This window comes from Stegodyphus dumicola, chromosome 9 (genome assembly GCF_044657685.1).
Source record: "Stegodyphus dumicola isolate Sdum_Otavi_A_Nest chromosome 9, ASM4465768v1".
NCBI classification, from domain to species: domain Eukaryota; kingdom Metazoa; phylum Arthropoda; class Arachnida; order Araneae; family Eresidae; genus Stegodyphus; species Stegodyphus dumicola.
Window position 1 is genome coordinate 145,509,922 of NC_140776.1, and position 22,581 is coordinate 145,532,502.

At 32.0% G+C, this 22,581-nt stretch overlaps 1 protein-coding gene across 1 annotated transcript in view; it reads left to right on the forward strand.

The window, feature by feature from the left end:
- Positions 1–12,698, forward strand: part of Paics (PAICS bifunctional enzyme) — a 40,862-nt gene extending 28,164 nt beyond the window's left edge. The window contains exons 6-8 of the mRNA XM_035358117.1: positions 83–260; positions 10,584–10,742; positions 12,381–12,698. Of these exons, the coding sequence (XP_035214008.1) occupies positions 83–260; positions 10,584–10,742; positions 12,381–12,538 (495 nt within the window). The 3' untranslated portion in view covers positions 12,539–12,698. The remainder of the gene's footprint in view (positions 1–82; positions 261–10,583; positions 10,743–12,380) is intronic.
- The last annotated feature ends 9,883 nt before the right edge of the window (positions 12,699–22,581 follow it).

Consider the following 22,581-nt stretch of genomic DNA (forward strand, 5'->3'; position numbering starts at 1 on the left):
ATGTAATTATCTATAGTTGTATGAATTGTAATTAAATACTTTTAGTACATCTAATATTTCTAATAGAATTCTTTATTACCAGGAATTTCTTCCAGCACCAAAAGCTCAGGCTGTAATACTGATGGGATCACCGTCTGATAAAAATCACTGTTTGAAAATTAGGGATGCATGTGAGAAGCTTGGAGTACCCACTGTGTTGAGAGTAACATCTGCTCATAAAGGCCCTGATGAAACTCTTAATATTATTGCCCAGTATGAAGGTAAGTTTAAAATTTTTGAATTCTGTAATATATCTGCTGCAGTTAATGTATGATGTATAATTTTTATCTCCAGCATGCCAGACTGTTGCCATTTGGCAAAATGTATGATATTTACTATTTTTCAATTTTAAGCCACAAATTCAGTTCTTCGAAAGTAAAGTGTTGCCACAGCTTCAAATAGAATGCTTATCTCTACACACCAGTGAATTGCCATTCAGAAAAGCATATGATATTTAATTTTATGTTGAGTGGTGTGATACTTCTTTGGAGCAACTCCAATGATGGAACACAGCAATAACTTTTATTTAACACTAAAAAAAAAAAAATGGTGACATACAAACAAAAAGAGAAAACATATTCTAGCATTTAAAAATAAATTACATTCTTCGTGCGAGAGTCGCACGTGGCACTCGAGTCTGATTTCAAATATTGCCATACACAAATACCTTAATGTTCATCTATTTAAATTGTTTAAACTAAAAGATTTTAATATTATTTAAAGCTGTTACAACCTCTCCCCCAACAGAGAGACTTTTTCTGAAGAGAAAAGTTCTGTAAAATTCAACAGTTTAATAAGCTTGGCTTGCTCATTTGCTTAAAGAGGAAAGGTAACTTCTCTGATAAGTTTCCAAACTTCAGGCCAAAATTTTTCAGTTTAAACAAATAATTTTACACCACATTTAAATAGAAAAAAATGGAGAATGATCTAGTCTTCCTTTTTTTTTCTTGACGGCACCTAGATCTCTTCCATGGTGGACCAGTTCTTCGGCTATAATTCACAGCAAAGCCTTTCCTCAGTTCATCTGTGCCTTTCGGATAATATTCAATTGTCATTTGCTTTCGAAAATTGTTTTCTTCGTTTATTAGTAGCGGCTTTGATATTAAATCAAAAGCCGAAAGATGATGATAACACTGCAATGCAAAATGTTTCTCAATATTAATTTCTTTATCGTTTTTCAAATTTTCGTGAAAATCTTCCACATTTAATTCCGGTGATTTAACTTCTTCAAAGATATCTCTGGATGCTTTATTTTCTTCTTTCATCGGTTCCAAGATCTTCTCTTCAGCTATTTTTCTTTTCCTTTGAACTCTAGTAGAGACAGCATTAAAATGGTATCACTAAGTTTACGTTCAAGTGATAAATTAATAAAATAAGGCAGTTCAGTGTTAACAGGAAGTAATAATCTGATATCACTAATATTACGTTCAGCGATGAAGTAATAACCTGGTATCACTAATATTATGTTCAGTGATGAACTAATAAAATAAGACAATTCAATATCAACAGGAAGTTACGTTCAGTGATGAACTAATAAAATAAGGCAATTTAATATCAACAGGAAGTAATAATCTGGTATCACTAATATTACGTTCAGTGATGAACTAATAAAATAAGGCAATTCAATATCAACAGGAAGTACCGTATTTACGCGAATCTAATGCGCATCGTTTTTGGCCAAATGTAGTACTCAAAATTGGGGTGCGCATTAGATTCGATGGTGCATTAGATTCGAGTGTAAAGTTCGCTGATGACGTCAGCAGTTCACCAATGACGTCAACCGAATTAAATCTTAACAATGGATTACTGTATTTCTCGACTACATTTACCGTTACATTTATCGTTGACACATTATTGCATAGAGGATACAAACTGCAGAGTACGTAGTCACGAGATGGAGAACAAGCTGAGAAGAATGTCATATGATGCTACTTTCAAACGTAAAATAATTCTTTATCCTGAAAGAAATGGCAATAGAAAGGCTGGGAGAGAGTTAAACGTAGCTGAGAGCAATGTTCGCTTGTGGCGGCAACAGAAATTGGCACTGTTTGCAACTAAAACTAGTAGAAAGAAATTCACTGGTGCTCGCAAAGGAAGACACCCTAAAATTGAAGAAAAACTTTTGGAATTTGTACGTGAAAGGAGGAAGAATGGACAACCTGTGACTAGCGACACTATAAGAAATAAAGCAAAAGAGGAGCTGAAGTTCTTGGAATACCGAAACGAGAGTTTAAAGCTAGCCATCGATGGGTGGATCGGTTTATGAAGCGAATGGGCTTATTTCTAAGACGCCGTACAACAATATGCCAAAAGCTTCCTGCAGATTTTGAGGGAAAACTACTAACATTTTAGCAGTATGTCATCACACTTCGGAAGGAAAAGAATTTTTCAATGGGGCAAATTGGCAACGTTGATGAGACGCCAATTTGGTTTGATATGCCTCGTAACTACACCATTACGAAGAAGGGGACTAAAAAAGTTATCATCAAAATAGTGAATAAAGACATTTACTATTAATCACTGATTGTAGAAACTGTTAGCTAGATAGAAATGTTACCATTTATTTCATGTTCATACTTTACGATATGTACCGTATATACGGTAGTGATAATTAATTAACAATGATTGTTTCACATAACAATAGCCCACTAATAGGTTAATTATATGTTCTGTTACTTTATGTATAAATCCATTGTTGTATAAAATATGGTATCTAAATTTAAATAAAATTATCATACCATTGATTGATAGTTTATATACAAATCCATTGTTGTATAAAAAAAAGATTCAATAAATTCCTCATACCATTGATGCACATTACATTCGCCGACAAACAATTTTTTTATTATTTAAAGTTTTAAAATGGGGATGCGCATTAGATTCGCATAAATACGGTAATAACCTGGTATCACTAATATTGCGTTCAGTGATGAACTAATAAAATAAAGCAATTCAATATTAACAGAAAGTAATAATCTGGTATCGCTAATATTAGTGATACCAGATTATTACTTCCTGTTAATAATAAATTGTCTTATTTTATTACTGTATTTGATATTATATTTAATATTCATTTTAGTTGTCCATACGGTAGATATATATATATTGCTCTATGTTATTATTCTTATTTTAATCACAATTAATGTGGTAGAGAGAATGAACTTCATATAATTTAAATATTTCATTTTTTAGCTATTTTTAGGAAATATAAGGAACACGGTGTTCGTTAATTTTAAACATAGAAACAATGTCTTACTTAGGAAGAGCTCGTAAGGAAGATTTGCAAAATCTTGCAGCTGAACTGGGAGTTCATGTGACTGCAGATTTGAAAATAGTTGATTTAAAACAGAAAATTGTTGAAAGTAGAGATTATGATGAAGTCTTCGTCGAAGGAGTCTTAGACACAATAATAGAAGAAGAACGGAAAGAGAGGGAGGAAAGGGAAAGAGAAGAACGGAAAGCGAGGGAGGAAAGAGAAGAACGTAGGAGACAGGAAGAAGCAGAAGAGCAGAGAAGGAACGAACAGTATGAATTAGAGAGATTAAGACTTGAAGCAGAGACAAAGTCTCAAAATACCGGACAGATCCGGCCGAAAACGGAGCTGCGTCACCTTATGCAGAAATTCGATGACAAGAAAGGAGATATCAGTCTATATTTGCTATTGTTTGAAAGGCAAGCAGAATGGGCTAAAATTGATAAAGAAGAATTTGTATCTCATTTACTAGGACTGCTTCCTTACGAAGTAACCCAGTTAATAGCTAGAGAACTCTCCGATAAAGCTAAAGACTATGAACACGTGAAAAATTTATTGTTAAGACAGTTTAAAATAAGTCTGGAAAAGTTTAGGCAGAAATTTATGAAACATCAAAAAAGTACCGAATCCACATGGGTGGATTTCAATTATGAAATAGAAAATTATTGCAAAGAATGGGTGACTGGTCTAGGAGTTAAGACTTTTGATCAGTTGCTAGATTTGATGGTGATTGACCAACTTAAACGTCGAGTTCCTCCTGAAATTCGAGATCATTTTCTTGATGAATGGGTAGAGATGATTCCATCTAAAAAATTAGCTGAAAAACTTGATGCCTATGAAAACGTTTGCGGAAACTTTCAAAAAAGACCTGTAGTGGATCGGCAGAAAGAAAGATACAATGCACTAACTCAAGGTAAATTGAGTTCAGATAATAAAAATAAAACTGAAAAAAAATTGTCATCAGGATTTAATTCGCAAAGCTGGTTTCATAGACCTAGAAGTCCACGTCCAGATGATAAATATGAAAAACGCCACAATGCTATCAGTGTGGGTCCTATCAACATTTAAGACCCCAATGTCCAAAACTTAAGAATAGTACTGAATCTCCTGCTAATCTTAACAGAATTAGTGCAAAACCAGAGGATAAATTTCTATTACCTTATACTAGTATGGGTTACGTAAATGGTCATAAAATTCCTATATTAAGAGATTCAGGTGCTAGTATTGATATAGTTTGTCGCAAATACATCACGCCGGAAATGCTGACAGGTGAAAATGTGTGGGTGCAACAGCCATTAGATTTGAATCCAGCCTGTTTACCATTGGCTGAGATCGAACTAAATTGCGATCTTGGGCGAGTAATAACTAAGGCTGCCATTATTAGAAATGAACTCGACAAAGGAAGGTATTTATTAGGCAATCGAACTTTTGCACTGTTGAATAAACAAGGAAAGGAACCTGATAGTTGTCCTCACCAGGTTAATGCTGTCTCTACTAGAGCTCAAAAGAAAAGAGAAATAGCCGAAGAGAAGATCTTGGAACCGATGAAGGAAGAAAATAAAGCATCCAGAGATGTTTTTGAAGAAGAAGATAATTTACCGGAGCTAAATTCGGAAGATGAAACTCTCATGAAACTGGTAAACATTGACTCAGAAGAAATTGCACAACTTCAGCTTGCTGATAAGGAACTGTCTAAATTCATCCAAGAAGTTAAAGAAGGTACATGCAAAAATGAGAACTATAGTCTGACAGGAAAAGAACTTTTAGTTAAAAAAAAGACGGATAAAATGGGCTTTGAAAGACAGCTTGTCGTTATACCTGAAAAACTCAAGCCGTCAATTATAAAGATGTGCCACAAAGGAACTTCTGGTCATTTGGGTGTCAAAAAGACCAAAGACAGACTTGCTAAATATTTTTACTGGACGAGGTGTTACAAAGAAACTGAAGATTTTGTAAGAACCTGTGATGCTTGTCAGCACGCTGGAAAAGGAAATGACAAAAAGAAGGCTCCAATGACATTAGTACCAGTAATTTCCGAAATATTCACTAAAATAAATGTCGATGCCGTTGGTCCGCTACCTATTTCAAAGACTGGAATAAAATATATTATTACAGCTCTGTGTATGTCGTCCAAATATCCAGATGCTGTTGCGGTGACAGACATTTCTTCGCCACCTGTGATTGATGCTTTCTTACAGATTTTCAGTCGTATGGGTTTCCCAAAAGTGATCCAAACAGATCAGGTGACCTCTTTCGTCAGTGCTTTGACAGAGGAATTTTTAGAGCATTTCGGCATTAAACATGTAAGAAACTCTGTGTATCATCCGCAGAGTAATCCCGTTGAGCGATTCCATAGAACGCTAAAAAGGGTGTTAAGAGTCGTATGTATAGGAGCGACTTCGGATTGGGAGAATTATCTACCATCAGTTCTTTTTGCTCTCAGAACAGTCACACACGAAAGCACTGGTTTTACACCAGCAGAATTAGTTCATGGCAAAAACCTACGAACGCCAGTAACTTTACTTTATGAGCAGTGGCTAGAACCGATTGAAGAAAGTAATAATGTTGTCAGTTACATTTTCGAACTTATTAATCGAATGAAGAAATGCCAAGAACTTGCCGTAGAAAACATGAAAGAAGCTCAACAACGGAGGAAAACATGGTACGATCGAAACGCAGTGAAAAGAGAATTTGCTAGAGGAGATTTAGTTCTTGTTTTATCAATGAATTGTCAAAATAAACTAGAAGTACAGTGGAAAAGACCTGGAAAAATAGAGCAGAAAATTTCAGAAACCAATTATATTGTAAGTTTCGAGGAACAAAATGAGCCAAATCAAGTATATCACATTAACATGCTTAAACCATATTACAAAAGACCAGAAATGATCAATATGATAACTGAAGTGGAAGGAGACTTAGAAATGGACATTCCTCGTTTACCTTCCAATCCAAGTATGTTAAATTTCTCAGACATCATAGAGGAGAATGAACTCAAGAAAAGTTTGAAATCCGAGCAAATAGAAGATTTACGAAAGATTTTATGGAAATATTCTGGTTGTTTTTCAAATAATCCTGGACTAACAAACTTAGTTTGTCACGATATTGAGCTATTAAATAACGAATCAATACAAATAAAGCCATACAGAGTGTCACCCCGACAGACTGAAATTCTCAAAAGGGAAATACAGAAAATGCTCAATCTTAAAATTATAGAGCCGGGAGAATCGGACTATACATCTCCCATGATTTTGATAGAATCTTCATCAAAGGATCCTCGGCCTTGTATTGATTATCGTAAACTCAATGCTGTTACTTAAACTGAATACTATCCTTTGCCTAATATTGAAGAACGTATCGAAACTGTAGCAAAAGCAAAATATATTACTCTATTAGATTTATCTAGAGGCTACTGGCAAATTCCGTTAACAGAAAGAGCCCAAAGATATGCAACATTTGTAACTAGTTTTGGAAGTTTCAGGCCTCTACATTTACCCTTTGGATTAAAAAATGCCCCATATTTTTTTAGCAAAGTTATGACTAAAGTCCTGGCTGGATGCGAAGGTTTCGCTGTACCATACCTGGATGACATTGCCATTTACTCGGAAAACTGGGAAGAGCACCTTAAAAACTTAACTTCTGTTCTAGAGAGAATACAGAAAGCAAATTTACAACTAAAACCATCAAAATGTAAATTTGCACAAGATCAAGTGAGATACCTAGGCCATGTTGTGGGACAAGGACAACGAACCCCGGATGAACTAAAGATCCTGGCTGTAAAGGAGTATCCTACACCTAAAACCAAAACAGAAGTACGTGCTTTCTTAGGACTGATAGGGTATTATCGCCAGTACATACCGAGATTTTCGAAAATTGCTTCACCCCTCATGGACGCTTTGAAGGGGGTAACAAAAAAAGGAAGTATACAATGGTCTGAAATATGTGACAAAGCTTTTAAAAATTTAAAAGAGTTGCTATGCAAGAAACCAATTCTGTATGCTCCCGATTTTGATAAAAGGTTTATTATACAAACCGATGCCTCAGATAATGGCATGGGTATAGTACTATGCCAATTAGATGATGAACAACGTGAACATCCTATCTTGTATATAAGCAAAAAATTTACTAAGTTTGAAAAGAATTATTGTACTACTGAAAAGGAGTGCTCTGCTATCATCTACGCTATCAAGAAACTGCATTTTTATCTGGATGGTCAGCAAGAATTATTGATTCAAACTGATCATAATCCTTTGGTCTGGCTACAATCCAATGCCAAATGTAACTCTAGATTGATGCGCGGGGCACTCTCATTACAACCTTATAATTTTAAGGTCATTCATCGCAAAGAATCTTTTCACAAGAATGTAGATGTTCTGAGTAGAATTAAGTAATGTAATAACTCTTAGTGTATGTAACTACGTTCAGAATTTATTTTATTATTTAATTATGATCAACTGATGTATTTGAACGTTCTCCATTTTTTTCTTTTTAAATGTGGTGTAAAAGTATTTGTTTAAAACTATAAATTTTTGACCTGAAATTTGGAAACTTATGAGAGAAGTTACCTTTTCTCTTTAAGCAAATGAGCAAGCCGAGCTTATTAAACTGTCAAATTTTACAGAACTTTTCCCTTCGGAAAAAGTCTCTCCATTGGGGGAGAGGTTGTAACAGCTTTAATATCGTTATTAATCTCTCATGCATTTGAAATAGATGAATAATAAATAATGTACAGATTACTGGCAATATTGAAATGCAGGCTCGAGAGCTGCATGCATTTTCTCGCACAAAGCACGTAATTATTTTTTTAAAAATAAGTTTATAGATATGTTTTCTCTTCTTGTTTGTATGTCGCCATTTTGAGTGCTAAATAAAGTTTTTTCCGTGTTCCATCATTGGAGTTGCTTCATATTGCCAAAGAAGTATCACAGTGGCAAACTACGTTACTAAAAAGCAATAAATGCAGTTCTGAAAAATATTTTTCTATTTTTTAATCTGGTTGATTTAAATAAAAATGCATTTAATTCATGAGATATCTAATTAGAAATACATAAAATGACACTGCCTGGACTCATTAAAATAATTATATACATTTTCTTTTTTACAAAACTCATTTGGGTAGTTGGCTATTCAAATGGCTAGTTTTGAAAGAATTAATGTAGTGAATATGTATTAAAAAAAAAAGTATTGTAGCCCCTCACATTTATATCACATTTAAAAATATAGCAACTTTTAAATATTTTGTGATTTCTGTCTTGAACTTTATGTGGCTTAAGTGTGAAGAAAGCAATACTTAATAACAGAGCTAAAAAGAAAAAAAAAAAAAAATGTGCTAGGAGGAGTGAGTTGAAGTGTAGCTTGGTAGCCTTTGATGTTCATTCAGCAAGAGCATAAAAAACCTCAACAAATCCTCTAGTGTGACATTAAGAGCTGAATCCTATCATCAGATTTCCTTTCTCTCTCTTTCCTCTTTAGCCCAAAGGGGTGTTAGGCCCAAAGGGCTATTAGTCTCAAAACGGTATTTTGTGTCATTTCAATTTCTCCGTTAATTCACTTTTCAAACTGTTGCCACCAAATATTATTGCCATGTATTGTACACTCTTAGACAAAAAAAAAAAAAAAAAGGCGGACCAAGAAGGAGTTATCCGAACGGGACAAAAATCGTTAGAAGTGATGCACATGTACAGAAAAACAAATGGGTACAGTTTGCGAAAAATTGGGTGATTTATTGAAGTGATAGAGCTTTACAAAGTGAAAAAGTCAGTAACGTTTTTGCCCACCTCTGGCCGTTATGCAATCCGTTATTCGGCTTAGCATCGATTGATAGAGGTTGTGGATGTCCTCCTGAGAGATATCGTGCTAAATTCTGTCCAACTGGCGCATTAGATCGTCAACATGTCAAGCTGGTTGGAGGGCCCTGCTCATAATGCTCCAAACCGGCTCAATGGAGAGAGATCCGGCGATGTTGCTGGCCAAGGTAATGTTCGGCAAGCAGTAGAAACATGTGCAGTGTGGGGGAGGGCATTACCTTGCTGAAATGTAGGCCCAGGGTGGCATGACATGAAGGGTAACACAATGAGCCTTAGAACTTCGTCGATGTACTGCTGTGCTGTAAGGTTACGACGAATGACAACCAAAGGGGTCGTACTATAAAATGAAATGGCACCCCAGACCACCACTCCTGCCACCGGCCTGTCCACCGGAAGACAGTCAGGTTGGTAGCACATCGCTGTCCGGGGCGTCTCCAAACTCACCTTCGCTGGTCATCGGGACTCATCACTGAAGACTATTCTACTCCAGAAAGTGACATTCCAGTGTGAATGAGCCCGACACCACTGCAAATAGGCTTGACGTTGTACAGAGGTCAATGGTAGTCGACGCAAAGGGCGCCATGACCTCAGCCCCCTTTCTGTGAGCTGTCTATGAATGGCCCTTGCGGTCCCTGAAGCACTAGTTGCACGTACAATCAATGATAATGATGCATCTGGAGCTGTGAGTGCTGCTCTGACGATTGCTCAGTCTTCACATTCTGTCGTTTCCTTCTTGACGCTGTGTGCAGCCATGGTTCACCCATTCCAGCTAACATTGTCTAATAGTGGCATCGCTCCTGCTCGAGTGTTGAGCTATTTGCCGATCTTCTTTGAGCCCAATTACATGACCACTCTCAAATTCTGACATCTGCTCATATTGTCCGCGCACCTGTGTGTGAGGCATAATTACTCTCTACCAGAGTACACAGAATGAAATTGGTGAAGAATTTATGACCTGGAATCATAATTTCTCCTCTTAAATATCCTGCCAGTTGTGCAGATCAGATGCGCTGTAGTGACAACCGTTTATTCATTGGCAGCCAAAATGTAAAGTTTTGCATTTTCTGTCGAAACCTGTATGCATATCAATTTGTGTCCAATTTGCTTTATATCTTCTCAGTGCTTCTTTTTTTTTTTTTTTTTTTTTTTTTTTTTCCCCCCTCCCTAAGAGTGTATTTAGAGAAACTAGATAATGAAGAATCTGCATGAAGGCATGAATGTTTCTCACATTGTGAAAAAACAACGGTACATAGAGTCATCAAATATAGTCCTCCAACCAAACATGGGCACTTAGAAGCCCAAATTTTGAATTTGTTTTATTATCTGTTTCAAATTTTGTTAAACTTTAACGAGTGTTTGATTAACGAACTCAATGATTTCAAAAACCAAATTAATTGGTTTTAAAGAAAGATCCTCTTTTTATTTATTTATTTATTTATTTCTCTCTCTTTCTTGTGTAATGAAAAAATCTCATATTTCTGTTTAAGGTCATGGACAGCCAAATGTTTTCATTGCTGTTGCTGGACGAAGCAATGGGTTAGGTCCTGTCACATCTGGTAATTCAGCCTCACCTGTAATTAACTGTCCTCCAATAACAGCTGATTGGGGCCGGGAGGATATATGGTCTTCACTTAGATTACCATCGGGTAAGATGTAGTAATTATAAAAAATCATATATATTATAGAGATATTTTTCAATTTTTGAATTTAAGAAAGCTAATATAATATATTACTGAATTAATCTCTCTTTTCTTTAATGATAATTCAGTATGTGTTAATATTTCTGTGTGTTTTTAGATTTCAATTTTAACTGTGCATTTGATTTTTCTTTTAACATAAAGTTTAATTACAGTTCCCCCCTCTCTTTTATTTGTAGTGTTAATTTTCTGCCAAAAAAAAGTTAATAAGTTTAATATTTTTCAGGAAATAATGGTAGCCATAATATAACAAATATATATTCATATATGTGTGTGTATTTTGTCCGCCAGTTTGTGGAAAACTCTAAGGATATGAATTATATTTTAGTTTAATTTAAAAGTTCATTTATTTTGAGAGCTTCTTTTTGTGAATTATTTCGTATTCTGAAGAAACATTTTAAATTTAGAGCTCATTTAATGATTTGTTTGCAGTTACATTTTGTCAAGATTTCACACTGTCATAAAAAATTAGTTTCTTAATGACTATCAAAATCACAATAACAACCTTGTATTTTGCGTACATTTATTAAAATACTCAATCAATTTCGAGGGCAGCTACAGGTCCCTCGTCATCAGGAGAACGAAATTACTAGAAAGGGAAAGCAACTTCTGTAATGGCTTTTTATACCCTCCGGATTACTAGAAAGGGAAATTATTCTGTAACGGTTTTATACCTCCATTACAGAGGTTGCTTTCCCTTTCTAGTAATTTCGTTCTTCTGATGAGGAGGGACCTGTAGCTGCCCTCGAAATTGATTGAGTATTTTAATAAATGTACGTAAAATACAAGGTTGTTATTGCGATTTTGATTGTCACATTGGCGTGTTTCTCTTCTATTCTTAATGACTGTTTGATGTGTTGAAAGTATTCAGTGACTGTTTTAATTTGAAAATTTTCTCTTTTGTGGTTCAATGATCAGTTTGGAATCCTTAGTCTTGGTAGCTGAAATATATATTTAAAAAAAAAAAAGCTAAAAGTATAGTTAATATTTTATAAACAATTGTAAGTTGTATAATTGTAATCAATAAATGCTAAGTATGCAAAAATTCTTGCTTGTGAAAATTATGTGAACTGTAAACTTTCAGACAAAATGGATTTCAAACAAAGCATATTAGCTGCTTTATCATGCATGTAATGTCACTTATACAAAAGTATTTCTGTGAACTCTGCAGATCATGCATGTAATGTCACTTATACAAAAGTATTTCTGTGGACTCTGCAGTTAGAACTTAAATGAATTAATCAAGGTCATGTATTCAAGGAATTCTAAGTATATTGAGTACATGTTGCAATATGTGAATTATCTTGGGTTATAATGATCAAAATGATATCACAAAGCGTCTATAGGGGTTAAATTTTTGTCATGTGACTTTCTGTTTAACATTTTATATATAATAATTAATTCATAATATCTTAAAAGAAAAAATTTCGGTGCAACCAAAAAATTTTCTTTTTGTTAAATCGGTACTCATTTTGTTATATTGACTGTAATTGTTATATACTTATTGTTCTCTTATATCAAAATGGCAATATATAAAGCATTTTTGATAAGTGAAATATGCTAATTTTATACTTTTGTGCATTTTAGGTCTTGGTTGTACCACCGTTTTATCTCCTGAAGGTGCTGCTTTAGCGGCTGCTCAAATTTTAGGTCTTACAGATCATGTCATTTGGTCCCGCTTGAAAGCAAAGCATTTGAATGTTTGGATTGAGTTAAAGCATGCAGATAAAGACATATCAGCATAAAATATATTTTTCAGTTTGTGCTCTGAAATAAATTTGATTTGTTTTTCAAACTTCAGAAAACTATATAAATAGCAACAAAATGTATTTTTATATGGAATATAAACTTATTATACATGTCATTTATTTTGATAAACAAAATAAAGATATTTAGCTAAATGAAGATGATTCTTCCAGCAATTAGATTGTGAAATCTGTTAATATCATCAAACCATAGACCTGTTATATACTAGACGGAGCATCGCCATTCAAAACCGGGTGAAAAAGTGGCACAGGAATGAGCTGCAGGAGTTTGGGCATGAAATGGAACTGAATCCAGACTTTGGCGTACTATCGCCATGGCTGGCGATTTTTTTCTCTCAGTTCAAAATGCGAACTTGGAAAGACGTCATTTCGCAGAAGCTGCCGTTGAATTTGCAGAAGAGGTTAGATCGATAAACACCAGCCAAAATTAATAATTTCCCTAAAATTGGACACTTTATTTTAAAATTTAAATAATTTTCATGCTGTAGAATAATATTTTGCAATATGTCCATCGGCGTCTACCGAATTTAAAATAAAATTAAAAAAACTGGAGAGAACAAACTAAATAATAAACTAATAACTAAATAATAAATAATAAACTAAAAAATAAATAAGTAAAATAAATAAATAAAAAAGAAGGTTTTTTAGTACTCAGGACAGAATAAAAAATAAAAAATATAGATAACATAAGAAGAATGAGTGAAAACAGAAAATAGTACAAAAAGGAAATTTAATATTAATACGAAAAGGAAATTTAATGTTAATACGAAAAGGAAATTTAGTGTTAATACGGTGTATTACAGAGAACTACAGAGTAGGCAAATCAAAGTGAGAAAGATATTAAATAAAATGAACTAAAAATGAATGTCAATATAGCAGATATAAGTTAAAAGGAAGAGAGAGAGTGGTAAATAATTAAATTATGAAACAAAAAGGTGGTAAATTAAGACTTCCTTTTACTAGCAAATATATATATATATTCCTTTTACTAGCAATATATATATATTATGCACGTTTCACAATGTAGTCGCACTTATTTTAAATAATTTTAGAAGGTAAAATTTAAATAATGTTCATTATTTTTAAAAAGAAACTTAAAACTATTAAAGTTTTGAAATTTAACTGCTATATAATTGCTATTTTCTTAATACTTAACAAATTATTAATATTTGAATAAATGCCAGAAACATGATATAATAAAGAAAATATGTGATTGAAGGTAAACAAATTTGTTATATTTGGATGCAAGAAAAGGATATAAATAAAGTCATTCATGTCCCCCCTAAAAAAACATAATTTTATGCAGTTTTTACACAGTGTTACATCAACATTACCAAGTATTAAATACATACATTACTACTTCGCACATGTCCGCATGAGCAAATGCAAAGAATATATAAACAAACGCATTCAAAGCAGTCTGTTGGCGTATGAAAAATGTCGCCAAAGCAGAATACTAGACTAATTAAAATTATATTGTATTACTAAAATTTTAACATTTTTTTCAGAAAACAGTTATTAGAAACATACATATATATTAAGATACTTTTATTTAAATGTTATTTCAAGTATGCATATATTATATAAGATTAGAAAATCTATTTTTTATTAGAAAAAGGCAAGTAGAGTGGATAAAAAAACCTCTACATTTTATAAAATTAGGTTTTAAAACATTAGAAAAAGCTCAGTTGTGAAATGTTACTCCTCCATCTTTCACATATCTGGAATTACATCCATATGCGGAGCACGAAAGTATCATTTTTGAAGTCCGAAACAATGCGCTTACACGCAAAACACTTGCTTCTCACAAATTCTCCATAGAACTGTAATGGTAAGGAAGATTCGCGGGAAATACGATCTGGGAAATGTACCAAATGTCACGTGGTTCGTATTCCTGTTCCCCTTCAGGGTTGCCGTTTCTCTCTCTAGTACATTACAGCTCTATGCATCAAACAGTACACTTACCAAATAGGAAAAAAAAAAAAATACTGGTATTGATCTGCTTATTAAAACTGCTGTTCCTTGTACTTCTTCAAGAAAATGGTCTCTTGTTACTTTACTGCACTGACATCTTCTTCTGAGTAGGAAGTTCTTTACATCATAATTTAGAAAAACAGGGTTTCGGAAGACAGTGAAATACAATGAAATCAGTTTCATGAACAGTCAGCTCCCGATATATCAAGGTTATGTTGGAGACATGTCCATGGCTAATCCAAAGTGACTAAAAAATATAGGAAAGAAAGATAACCCATATTTTAATTAACTCAGAAAACTAATGAATTTTCATATTTCCAAGCATGTTCATCTGAATAAATTCATTTGGATTAATGCATTAAATGTATAAAATAAAATTATTGCAAATAGCAGAAGAATAAATATCCTTAAAAGTAAAGAGAAGTTATAAATGCTATTAAATAAGAATATTTGCAAAAGAGTTTGAATAATGTCATCAAGTTCAAACTTATGTAAAAAATTTAATTTTGAGTTTTTTGTTTTTACAATGTTTATATATTCTGGCCGTACATTGTTGAGAATTAAAACAATTCCCAAATATGCTCTAGCATCATTTGCTGTTACTGCTATTATCCTACTTGTTTGTCTTTCCCGTTTCATGTTTTGCATACCTCTGTAAAAAGTAAACTTAAACTTTTTCTTTTATAGTCAGTGCCTGATTAGTCATAACCTGATTAATAAAGAATTAATTGTAATTAAAAAATAATGAACTGTAAACAGAATGCATTGACTTATACATTTTATTATTACTAAAATTTTAAGTCAATTTTTACAATTTTTACATGTGTGGTGAAATGTGACAAATTAATAAAAGTTTATTTGGAGTGTCAAAATAGCTTCATAGCCAATAATTTAAGCCAAAGTTAGTTTAAATTTGACTAGCTTAAATAACTTTCTGGCAAAGTAGAGACTAATTTTTAATTGCAAATTTGTATTTTCTATGAGGGAAGATAAATAATATCCATCCAAGAGCATACATCTAAAGAACTGAAAATGTTTTTCTTTTATATATACTAAGTGCAACCTGAATATTTATACATTGCAATAATTTGAAACTGCAGAAGTAAAATGAATAAAGAAAATATTGTAGGATACTGTGACAAAGTAGATTAATTCACAGAACACTGTTAGTTTGAAACTATGTGAAAGGACTGGCCACCAGGTAATTCATGTTATGCAGATAGCCTTTCTGCTTTACCGTATTCATTTATAAAACACTACATAAGGATTTAAGTATTATCTGTTTAAAAAAATGTATTTTTACATTACACCTATTATTTTTACTGTTTTTAAATATTCAATGCAAATCATATTTATACTTGTAAGATTCTTTACTGTGTACTTTAAAGTTACAATTGGATGGGAAGAATCTTAAGAACTGATAAGCGAATAATCGCTTGAGTTCGTGGTGTAGAAAACAAGTAAGAAGGGTGAAATAATCCTTTATTATTTGAATAGTTGTAACAGAACTCCGTTTTGGAGTTGTACAATAAAGCCGACACTCGAGCTTGAACTTAAGAGACTAAACTAAACTAATCTTATCTTAAATAAAAAGATATAGCCAAAGCTATCAAAAGTCTAACAGAGTTGGCCTCTTAACGCTGAACTGCGGAGTTATAAAGCGCCTCAAGTATTGCCGAGCATAATTATAGCTTAAGAGAGAGTAGCCTAAAAAGGCAGATGCGTGCTAGCCAGAATCTCTTGATTCTCCCTAACTAAGTCAGTAGAACTTCGCAGTTCAATACCGTTCTTCCTCAATTTGCATTCAAACGAGATTCTAAAACTATGTTCTGCCTGGAAGTTTTAAGTTGAAATTCAGAAATGATAGGAAAAGAAGTTTAACTCAAAATTTAACTGTTACATAAATTAATATAATCCTTACACGCTGTACAGCTGTATCACTTTTTAAATAGTTGCCACCAAATATTATCGCTCTATATTATATTTAAAGAAATAAAATAATGATGAATGTATGTTTCTCGCATTGTGAAAAAAAACAACTAATGCCTAGAGCCATCAAATTTTGAATAACGTAGTCCTTCACAATATAACCTGGAAGCTCAAATCTTGAATTTTGAATTTGTTTTATTATCTGTTTCATATTTTTTAAACTTTAATAGAACTTTTGATAAAGAAACCCAACTATTTCAAAGCAAGCAGTGGCAATACACTGTACAGAATAAAATAATTTTATCTCCAGCGTGCAAGACTGCCCATCAGAAATTCTAAAGATATGCTGTTTTTAAATAATTTTAGCCCAAATGCTCTCAAAATGTGTATGTATGTGTAAATAAAAAAAGTGCTCCTTCGGGTGTAATATCAAATCTGAAAGCTTTCAATTTTTTTTATGTATAAATATTTTCAAAATTTTTATATTCAAAAATCTTATTACTTGAGGAAAACTTTTTTATTGTCATAAAAGTAAGTTTTAAATAGCCTCAAATATGTTGATGTCTAACAATTCTCTGACTTAAAGCTAGTCTTTAATGGAAATTTTAATATTGTTAATTGTTTGTTGTGTATCCATTGTGCTAAATCAATCCATATTCCAAATTTTTATTTTTATTAAAATTAAATATGCTAGATCTTGAAAGTATGATATTCTGGACAAATAACTTCTAAAATGTGCCATGTCCGTAACTTTAGTGAACTATTAAAACTGTAGATATTTGAAACTAAATTTACGTACTGTTTCTATCTCTATAGCCAATAAACGTATATGAAAACAACATATTAGTTTATTAATTTATTGTCAGAGATAAATAGTAAAATTTTGAAGGATAATAAACTTTGTTTATATGTATGTATATCCTAATAGCATTTTTATAATATTGTAATTTACACTATAATAGTTTTATTTTATTTATTTATTTATTTATTTATTTTTTAAATATCTCCAGCTAAGTTTTTCTTCTTTATTTTAAACATCTCGTTAAATGTCCTTTAAGTTCCAGGATGCATTTCAAGAAAAAGGATTTTGTCATGCATTAACAGCTAGATATTGTTAAAATTCTCCTTTATTATTGTTTAATGCTGAGTTATTATAAGTTCTATTTCATGCTTTTTATCTATTAGGAAACTCTGAAAATTCAAATTTCATGTGGTAGATTATTTTTAAATTTTGTTAAATCTGAATTTTATTTTCATTAATAAATGATGATGACAATGAAAGCTTACATATTTATGAGATTAAGTATTATTAACTTAATCCGATAAGTTATAGCATTATGTACATAATGTAGAATCAGTGTATGGTAATTAAACTATCTTGAAAAGTTTTTAAAAAAATTAATTATATGTATGTTCTAAAATAGTATATAGTGATAATAAATTTTAGCATCATTATCATAGGAATGATATTAAAAAGTTGTAAAATACTTGCAACCTTATCCTCCAGATTCCAGCTTTAAAAAAAATTAATTATATGTATGTTCTAAAATAGTATATATTGATAATAAATTTTAGCATCATTAGCATAGGAATGATATTAAAAAGTTGTAAAATACTTGCAACCTTATCCTCCAGATTCCAGCTTTATTCGGTTGCTGACATAAATTTCTCCTTGCAAAGTGGAATGAACAAGTTGTTGAAAAACACTGATATTGACTTTTTTTAATAACAAAATATTTACTCGGAACTGCTTATTACTTTTCCCTTGTAAGAGCATCATGCCAAAAACAAATCAGCACTTTTTTCTATTTTCACATATGTATGTTTCCTTGATTATTTTTCAGTGTTTTTAAATCAAATTTAAAAAGAAAAAAAAAAAGAAAAGGAATTGAAAAAATCTTGAAAGGTTTCAGATTTTAAAATTACGTCCAAAGGGGAGTTTTTTTTTTAAACGTTTTGTGTGTTACCTTTATTTATTAAATATCATGTTCTTCACACTTAAACCACAAAATTCAGTTCAACAGCAATATCACAAAATAATTTTAAAATGAGTATATCTTTAGGATTTCCGATACACAGTTCCACGCGCTGAAAATAAAAAAGTCCCCCCCCCATAGAGTGCTGCCATTGCTCGCTTTTAAATCATTGAGTTTCTGAATCAAAAATTCGTTTTAAAGTTTTACAAAATATGAAATAAATAACAAAACAAATTCCAAATTTGGGCTTCCAGATGCTCATATTCAGGTGGAAACGTATGTTATTCAAAATTGGATGGCTCTAGGTAGGTAGGCTCTTTTATCACAATGCGAGAAACATGCATACATTTATGCAGATTCTTCATTATTTAATTTCTTTAAATATAATACAGGGCGATAATATTTGGTGGCAACAATTTTAAAAGTGAATCGGACATTTATTTATGCACTAGTTTATGATGGTGTTGAAAATATTGTTTTCCTATAGCAAATTGTGGATTTAGTCATTTAAACTCCTAACTAAATAGTTAATTTAGCTTTTGTATTACTATCATTGAAAGATAAATGAAACCTTTTATGGAATGATGACAAGATGCAGATTTCACTACTTAGTGAAAATATTAACTTCTAGTGCCAGATATTAATGGAGAATAATTACAATGCTAATGAATACATAGATTTTTGAAGTAATCAGCATTAACAATGTTCCCTTGCTTTTGAGAATTAATCAATTGAGCTTTTAATGTTTCCTTAAAACCTGAAATAAGAAAAAACTTTAGTTTCATTCTTCACATCTGACAGAAATTTTTATTTGCTAAGTTAGCAACAGTAAAAGAGTTTGGAATAAAAAGTAAACATTAGATTGGTTTCAAAAACAGAAACTTGTTATCATTTGTTTTTATTTTTATTTGCTGAGTTAGCAACAGTAAAAGAGTTTGGAATAAAGAGTAAACATTAGATTGGTTTCAAAAATAGAAACTTGTTATCATTTGTTTGAATCCTGTTCTCTTGTTAATAAATTTATTTAAAGGCATTTTTTTCTTTACAGTATACATACTATGAATACGTTTGACCTTAAGAGCCAAGCCTAAAAATTAAATGTAGCTATTAGCCCAAAAGGGGCTGTTAGTCTCGAAATGGGATTTTGTATTGGTTCAGTGTAAACGGAGTATCACTTTTCTAACTGTTGCCACCAAATATTATCACCCTTTATTATTTGTAAAGAAATTCAATGATGAAGAATCTTTTTACATATATGTATGTATGTCCTTTGTAATGTGAAAAACTGTGGTACCCTGAAGCCATCCAATTTTAACTAACGTAGTCCTCCAGCCAAATATGTACACTTGGAAGCCTGAATTTTTAATTTGTTTTATTATTAGTCCAAAAAGGAAATTTGGCCAGAAGGACTATTAATTTCGTTTTGGCATTTTGCGTCGATTCACTTTCTGCGTTGTTTCACTTTTCAAATAGTTGCCACCAGGTATTATCGCCCTGTACTATGTTTAAAGAAATTAAATAATGAAGAATCTGCATAAATGTATGCATGTTTCTCGCAATGTGATAAAACAACGGTACCTAGAGCCATCAAATTTTGAATAATCTTTCAACGATATGGGCCTCTGGTAACCCTAATTTGGAATTTGTTTTTTTTATCGATTTCATATTTTGTAAAACTTCATCAATCATCAATTCACTACGAATTTTTGATTAAGAAACTCCAGGATTTCAAAGCGAGCAATGGCAACGTTGCACAGAAAAAACATTTTTATCACCAACGCGGGAGACTATGTATCCGAAGTTCTAAAGATATATGCTCATTTTAAAATTATTCTGCGATATTGCTGTTGAACTGAATTTTACGGTTTAAGTGCAAAGAGCATGATATTTAATAAATAAAACTAGCACACAAAACGTTAAAGAAAATGCCCCTTTAACTGTCAAGTTATTTTGATGATTTGGGTACACAAATTGTCAAATTTTTTTATTGGGAAAACCAAATGTAGCCGAAATAAACATCTCCCGATATATATTCGGATATGACAATACGATGCACTCAAAAAAAAAATTACCCCGAGAAATACTCGGGCGTGACATTTTCGAACACCTCTCGGGCATGACAGTTAAAAGGTTAAATGTAATTTAAAATCTGAAAACTTTCCGTTCTCTTTTTTTTTTTTTTTTTTTTTTTTTTTTTTTTAATATTTTTTTTTTTACTTTTTGTTTTGTAATGAATTTAAAAATAAACTCAACGATTGAAAGCAAGCAGTGAGCAATGTTCGAAACAAAGCATTTTTTAGCTCCTGCGCATGAGGCTGTTGCATTCGTAAAAATGTAAGATATTTACTTTCAGTTTTAATTAACAAAGCAATATGTTGCAGCGGCCAGAAATAAAATAATACTTTTATCTTAACACGCTTCAGCCTGTTTCAGTTCAGTAAATCCTAAGATACTTTCAAATTTAATCTGGAATGTTACTGAGTGATTTAAAATTGTTTTCTGCTAATTAATGTGATTGATTTAAATAAATGCCTATTAAAATCATGAGATGTCTAATTAGAAATATTTAATATTTTTATGAATTTTCACTAGCTGAACGCTTTAAAATCATTATATACTTTTTTAACATAATTATTTTAAGCATCTAGCTTTTGACGAAAAATATAGTGAATATAAAAATATGTATGGCAACTAAGAACGTTCTATCAGGAATTCCAAAAATATGTTAGTTTTAAGTATTTTGTGATTTTTGCTGCTGGATTGAATTTTATATGAAGAAAATGGGATGAAAGTGATATTTAATAAATAATGTTAATAAAAAAAAAAGACTTTTTTTTTTTCATAAGCCACCTTGTTAAGGAGACTAAATATTGATATGACGAACTGAAAAAGACGGGGGGGATCTGAAAGCTTTCAGATTTTACATTATGCACAAAAGATCGTTTTTTTAACGTTTTGTGTGTTACCTTTATTTATTAAATATCATGTTCTTCGCACTTAAACCACATAAAATTCGATCAAAATGTTTAAAAACAGCATATCTTTAAAATTTCTGCTATACAGTCACGCGCGCTGGAAAAAAAAAAAAAGAAAAGAAATTCGTAGAGTGTTTCCATTGCTCGCTTTGAAATCATTGAGTTTGTTAATCAAAAATTCGTTCAAGTATTCAAGTTATACAAAATTTGAAATAGATAATAAAACAAATTTAAAATTCGGGCTTCCAAGAGCCCATGATCAGTTGCAGGACTACGTTATTCAGAATTTGATGGCTCTAGGTACCATTGTTTTTTCACAATGCGAGAAAAATTCATGCAGATTCTTCATTATTTAGTTTCTTTAAATATAATACATGACGATAATATTTGGTGGCAACAGTTTGAAAAGTGAAACGACGCAAAATGCCGTTCTGAGACTAATAGCCCTTTGGGTCTAACTCTCTTTTGGGCTAAAAATGTATGCCAACACTAACACTGCACCGGAAATTCTAAACATATACTACTATGTTTATGTTTAGAATCTATACAGGTTTTAGAAATTTTTCCGATTTTGTTGTTGAACTGTATATGGCATGTAACATATGCGAAGAAAATATGCTTAATAATAAAGCTAAAAAGACAAAAAAAAATTTTTTTTCTTTACCAGGAGTGAGCGCAAGAGCAGACTGCGAGCTCGGCGAGAGTGTAAAAAAACCTTAACAAACTCTTTTGGGAGATTGTTAACTTCTGAAACATTTCAGATTTTATTTTATTTAATTTTTTACTTCTTCTTTTTATAGTGAAATCTTGTTGTAAGATCATATCACTTAGACGCTCACATTCTAGAGTGTTGATCGAATATGCAATTTCTATGTTTATTGCATAGTGTCGGATTTGTAATATTATCGTCTACATGGATCAGTTTACAAGCCCAAAGCAAATACAGTAGACTCCCGATTATCCGCGACTGCCGAACAAAGTTTTTTTTTTTTTTTTTTTTTTTTTTTTACAAGCGTAAAGCAAAGAAAATAAAAATGTTCACAAAACTGCAAAACTGAGAGAAACGTTAAATTTGCTAACATCGTGCTTATTTATGGCAAAAATATCCTAGGCCTTTTCGGAACCTTACCTTCTGATGAGTAAGTGATTTCTTACTCACCCTTGCAGT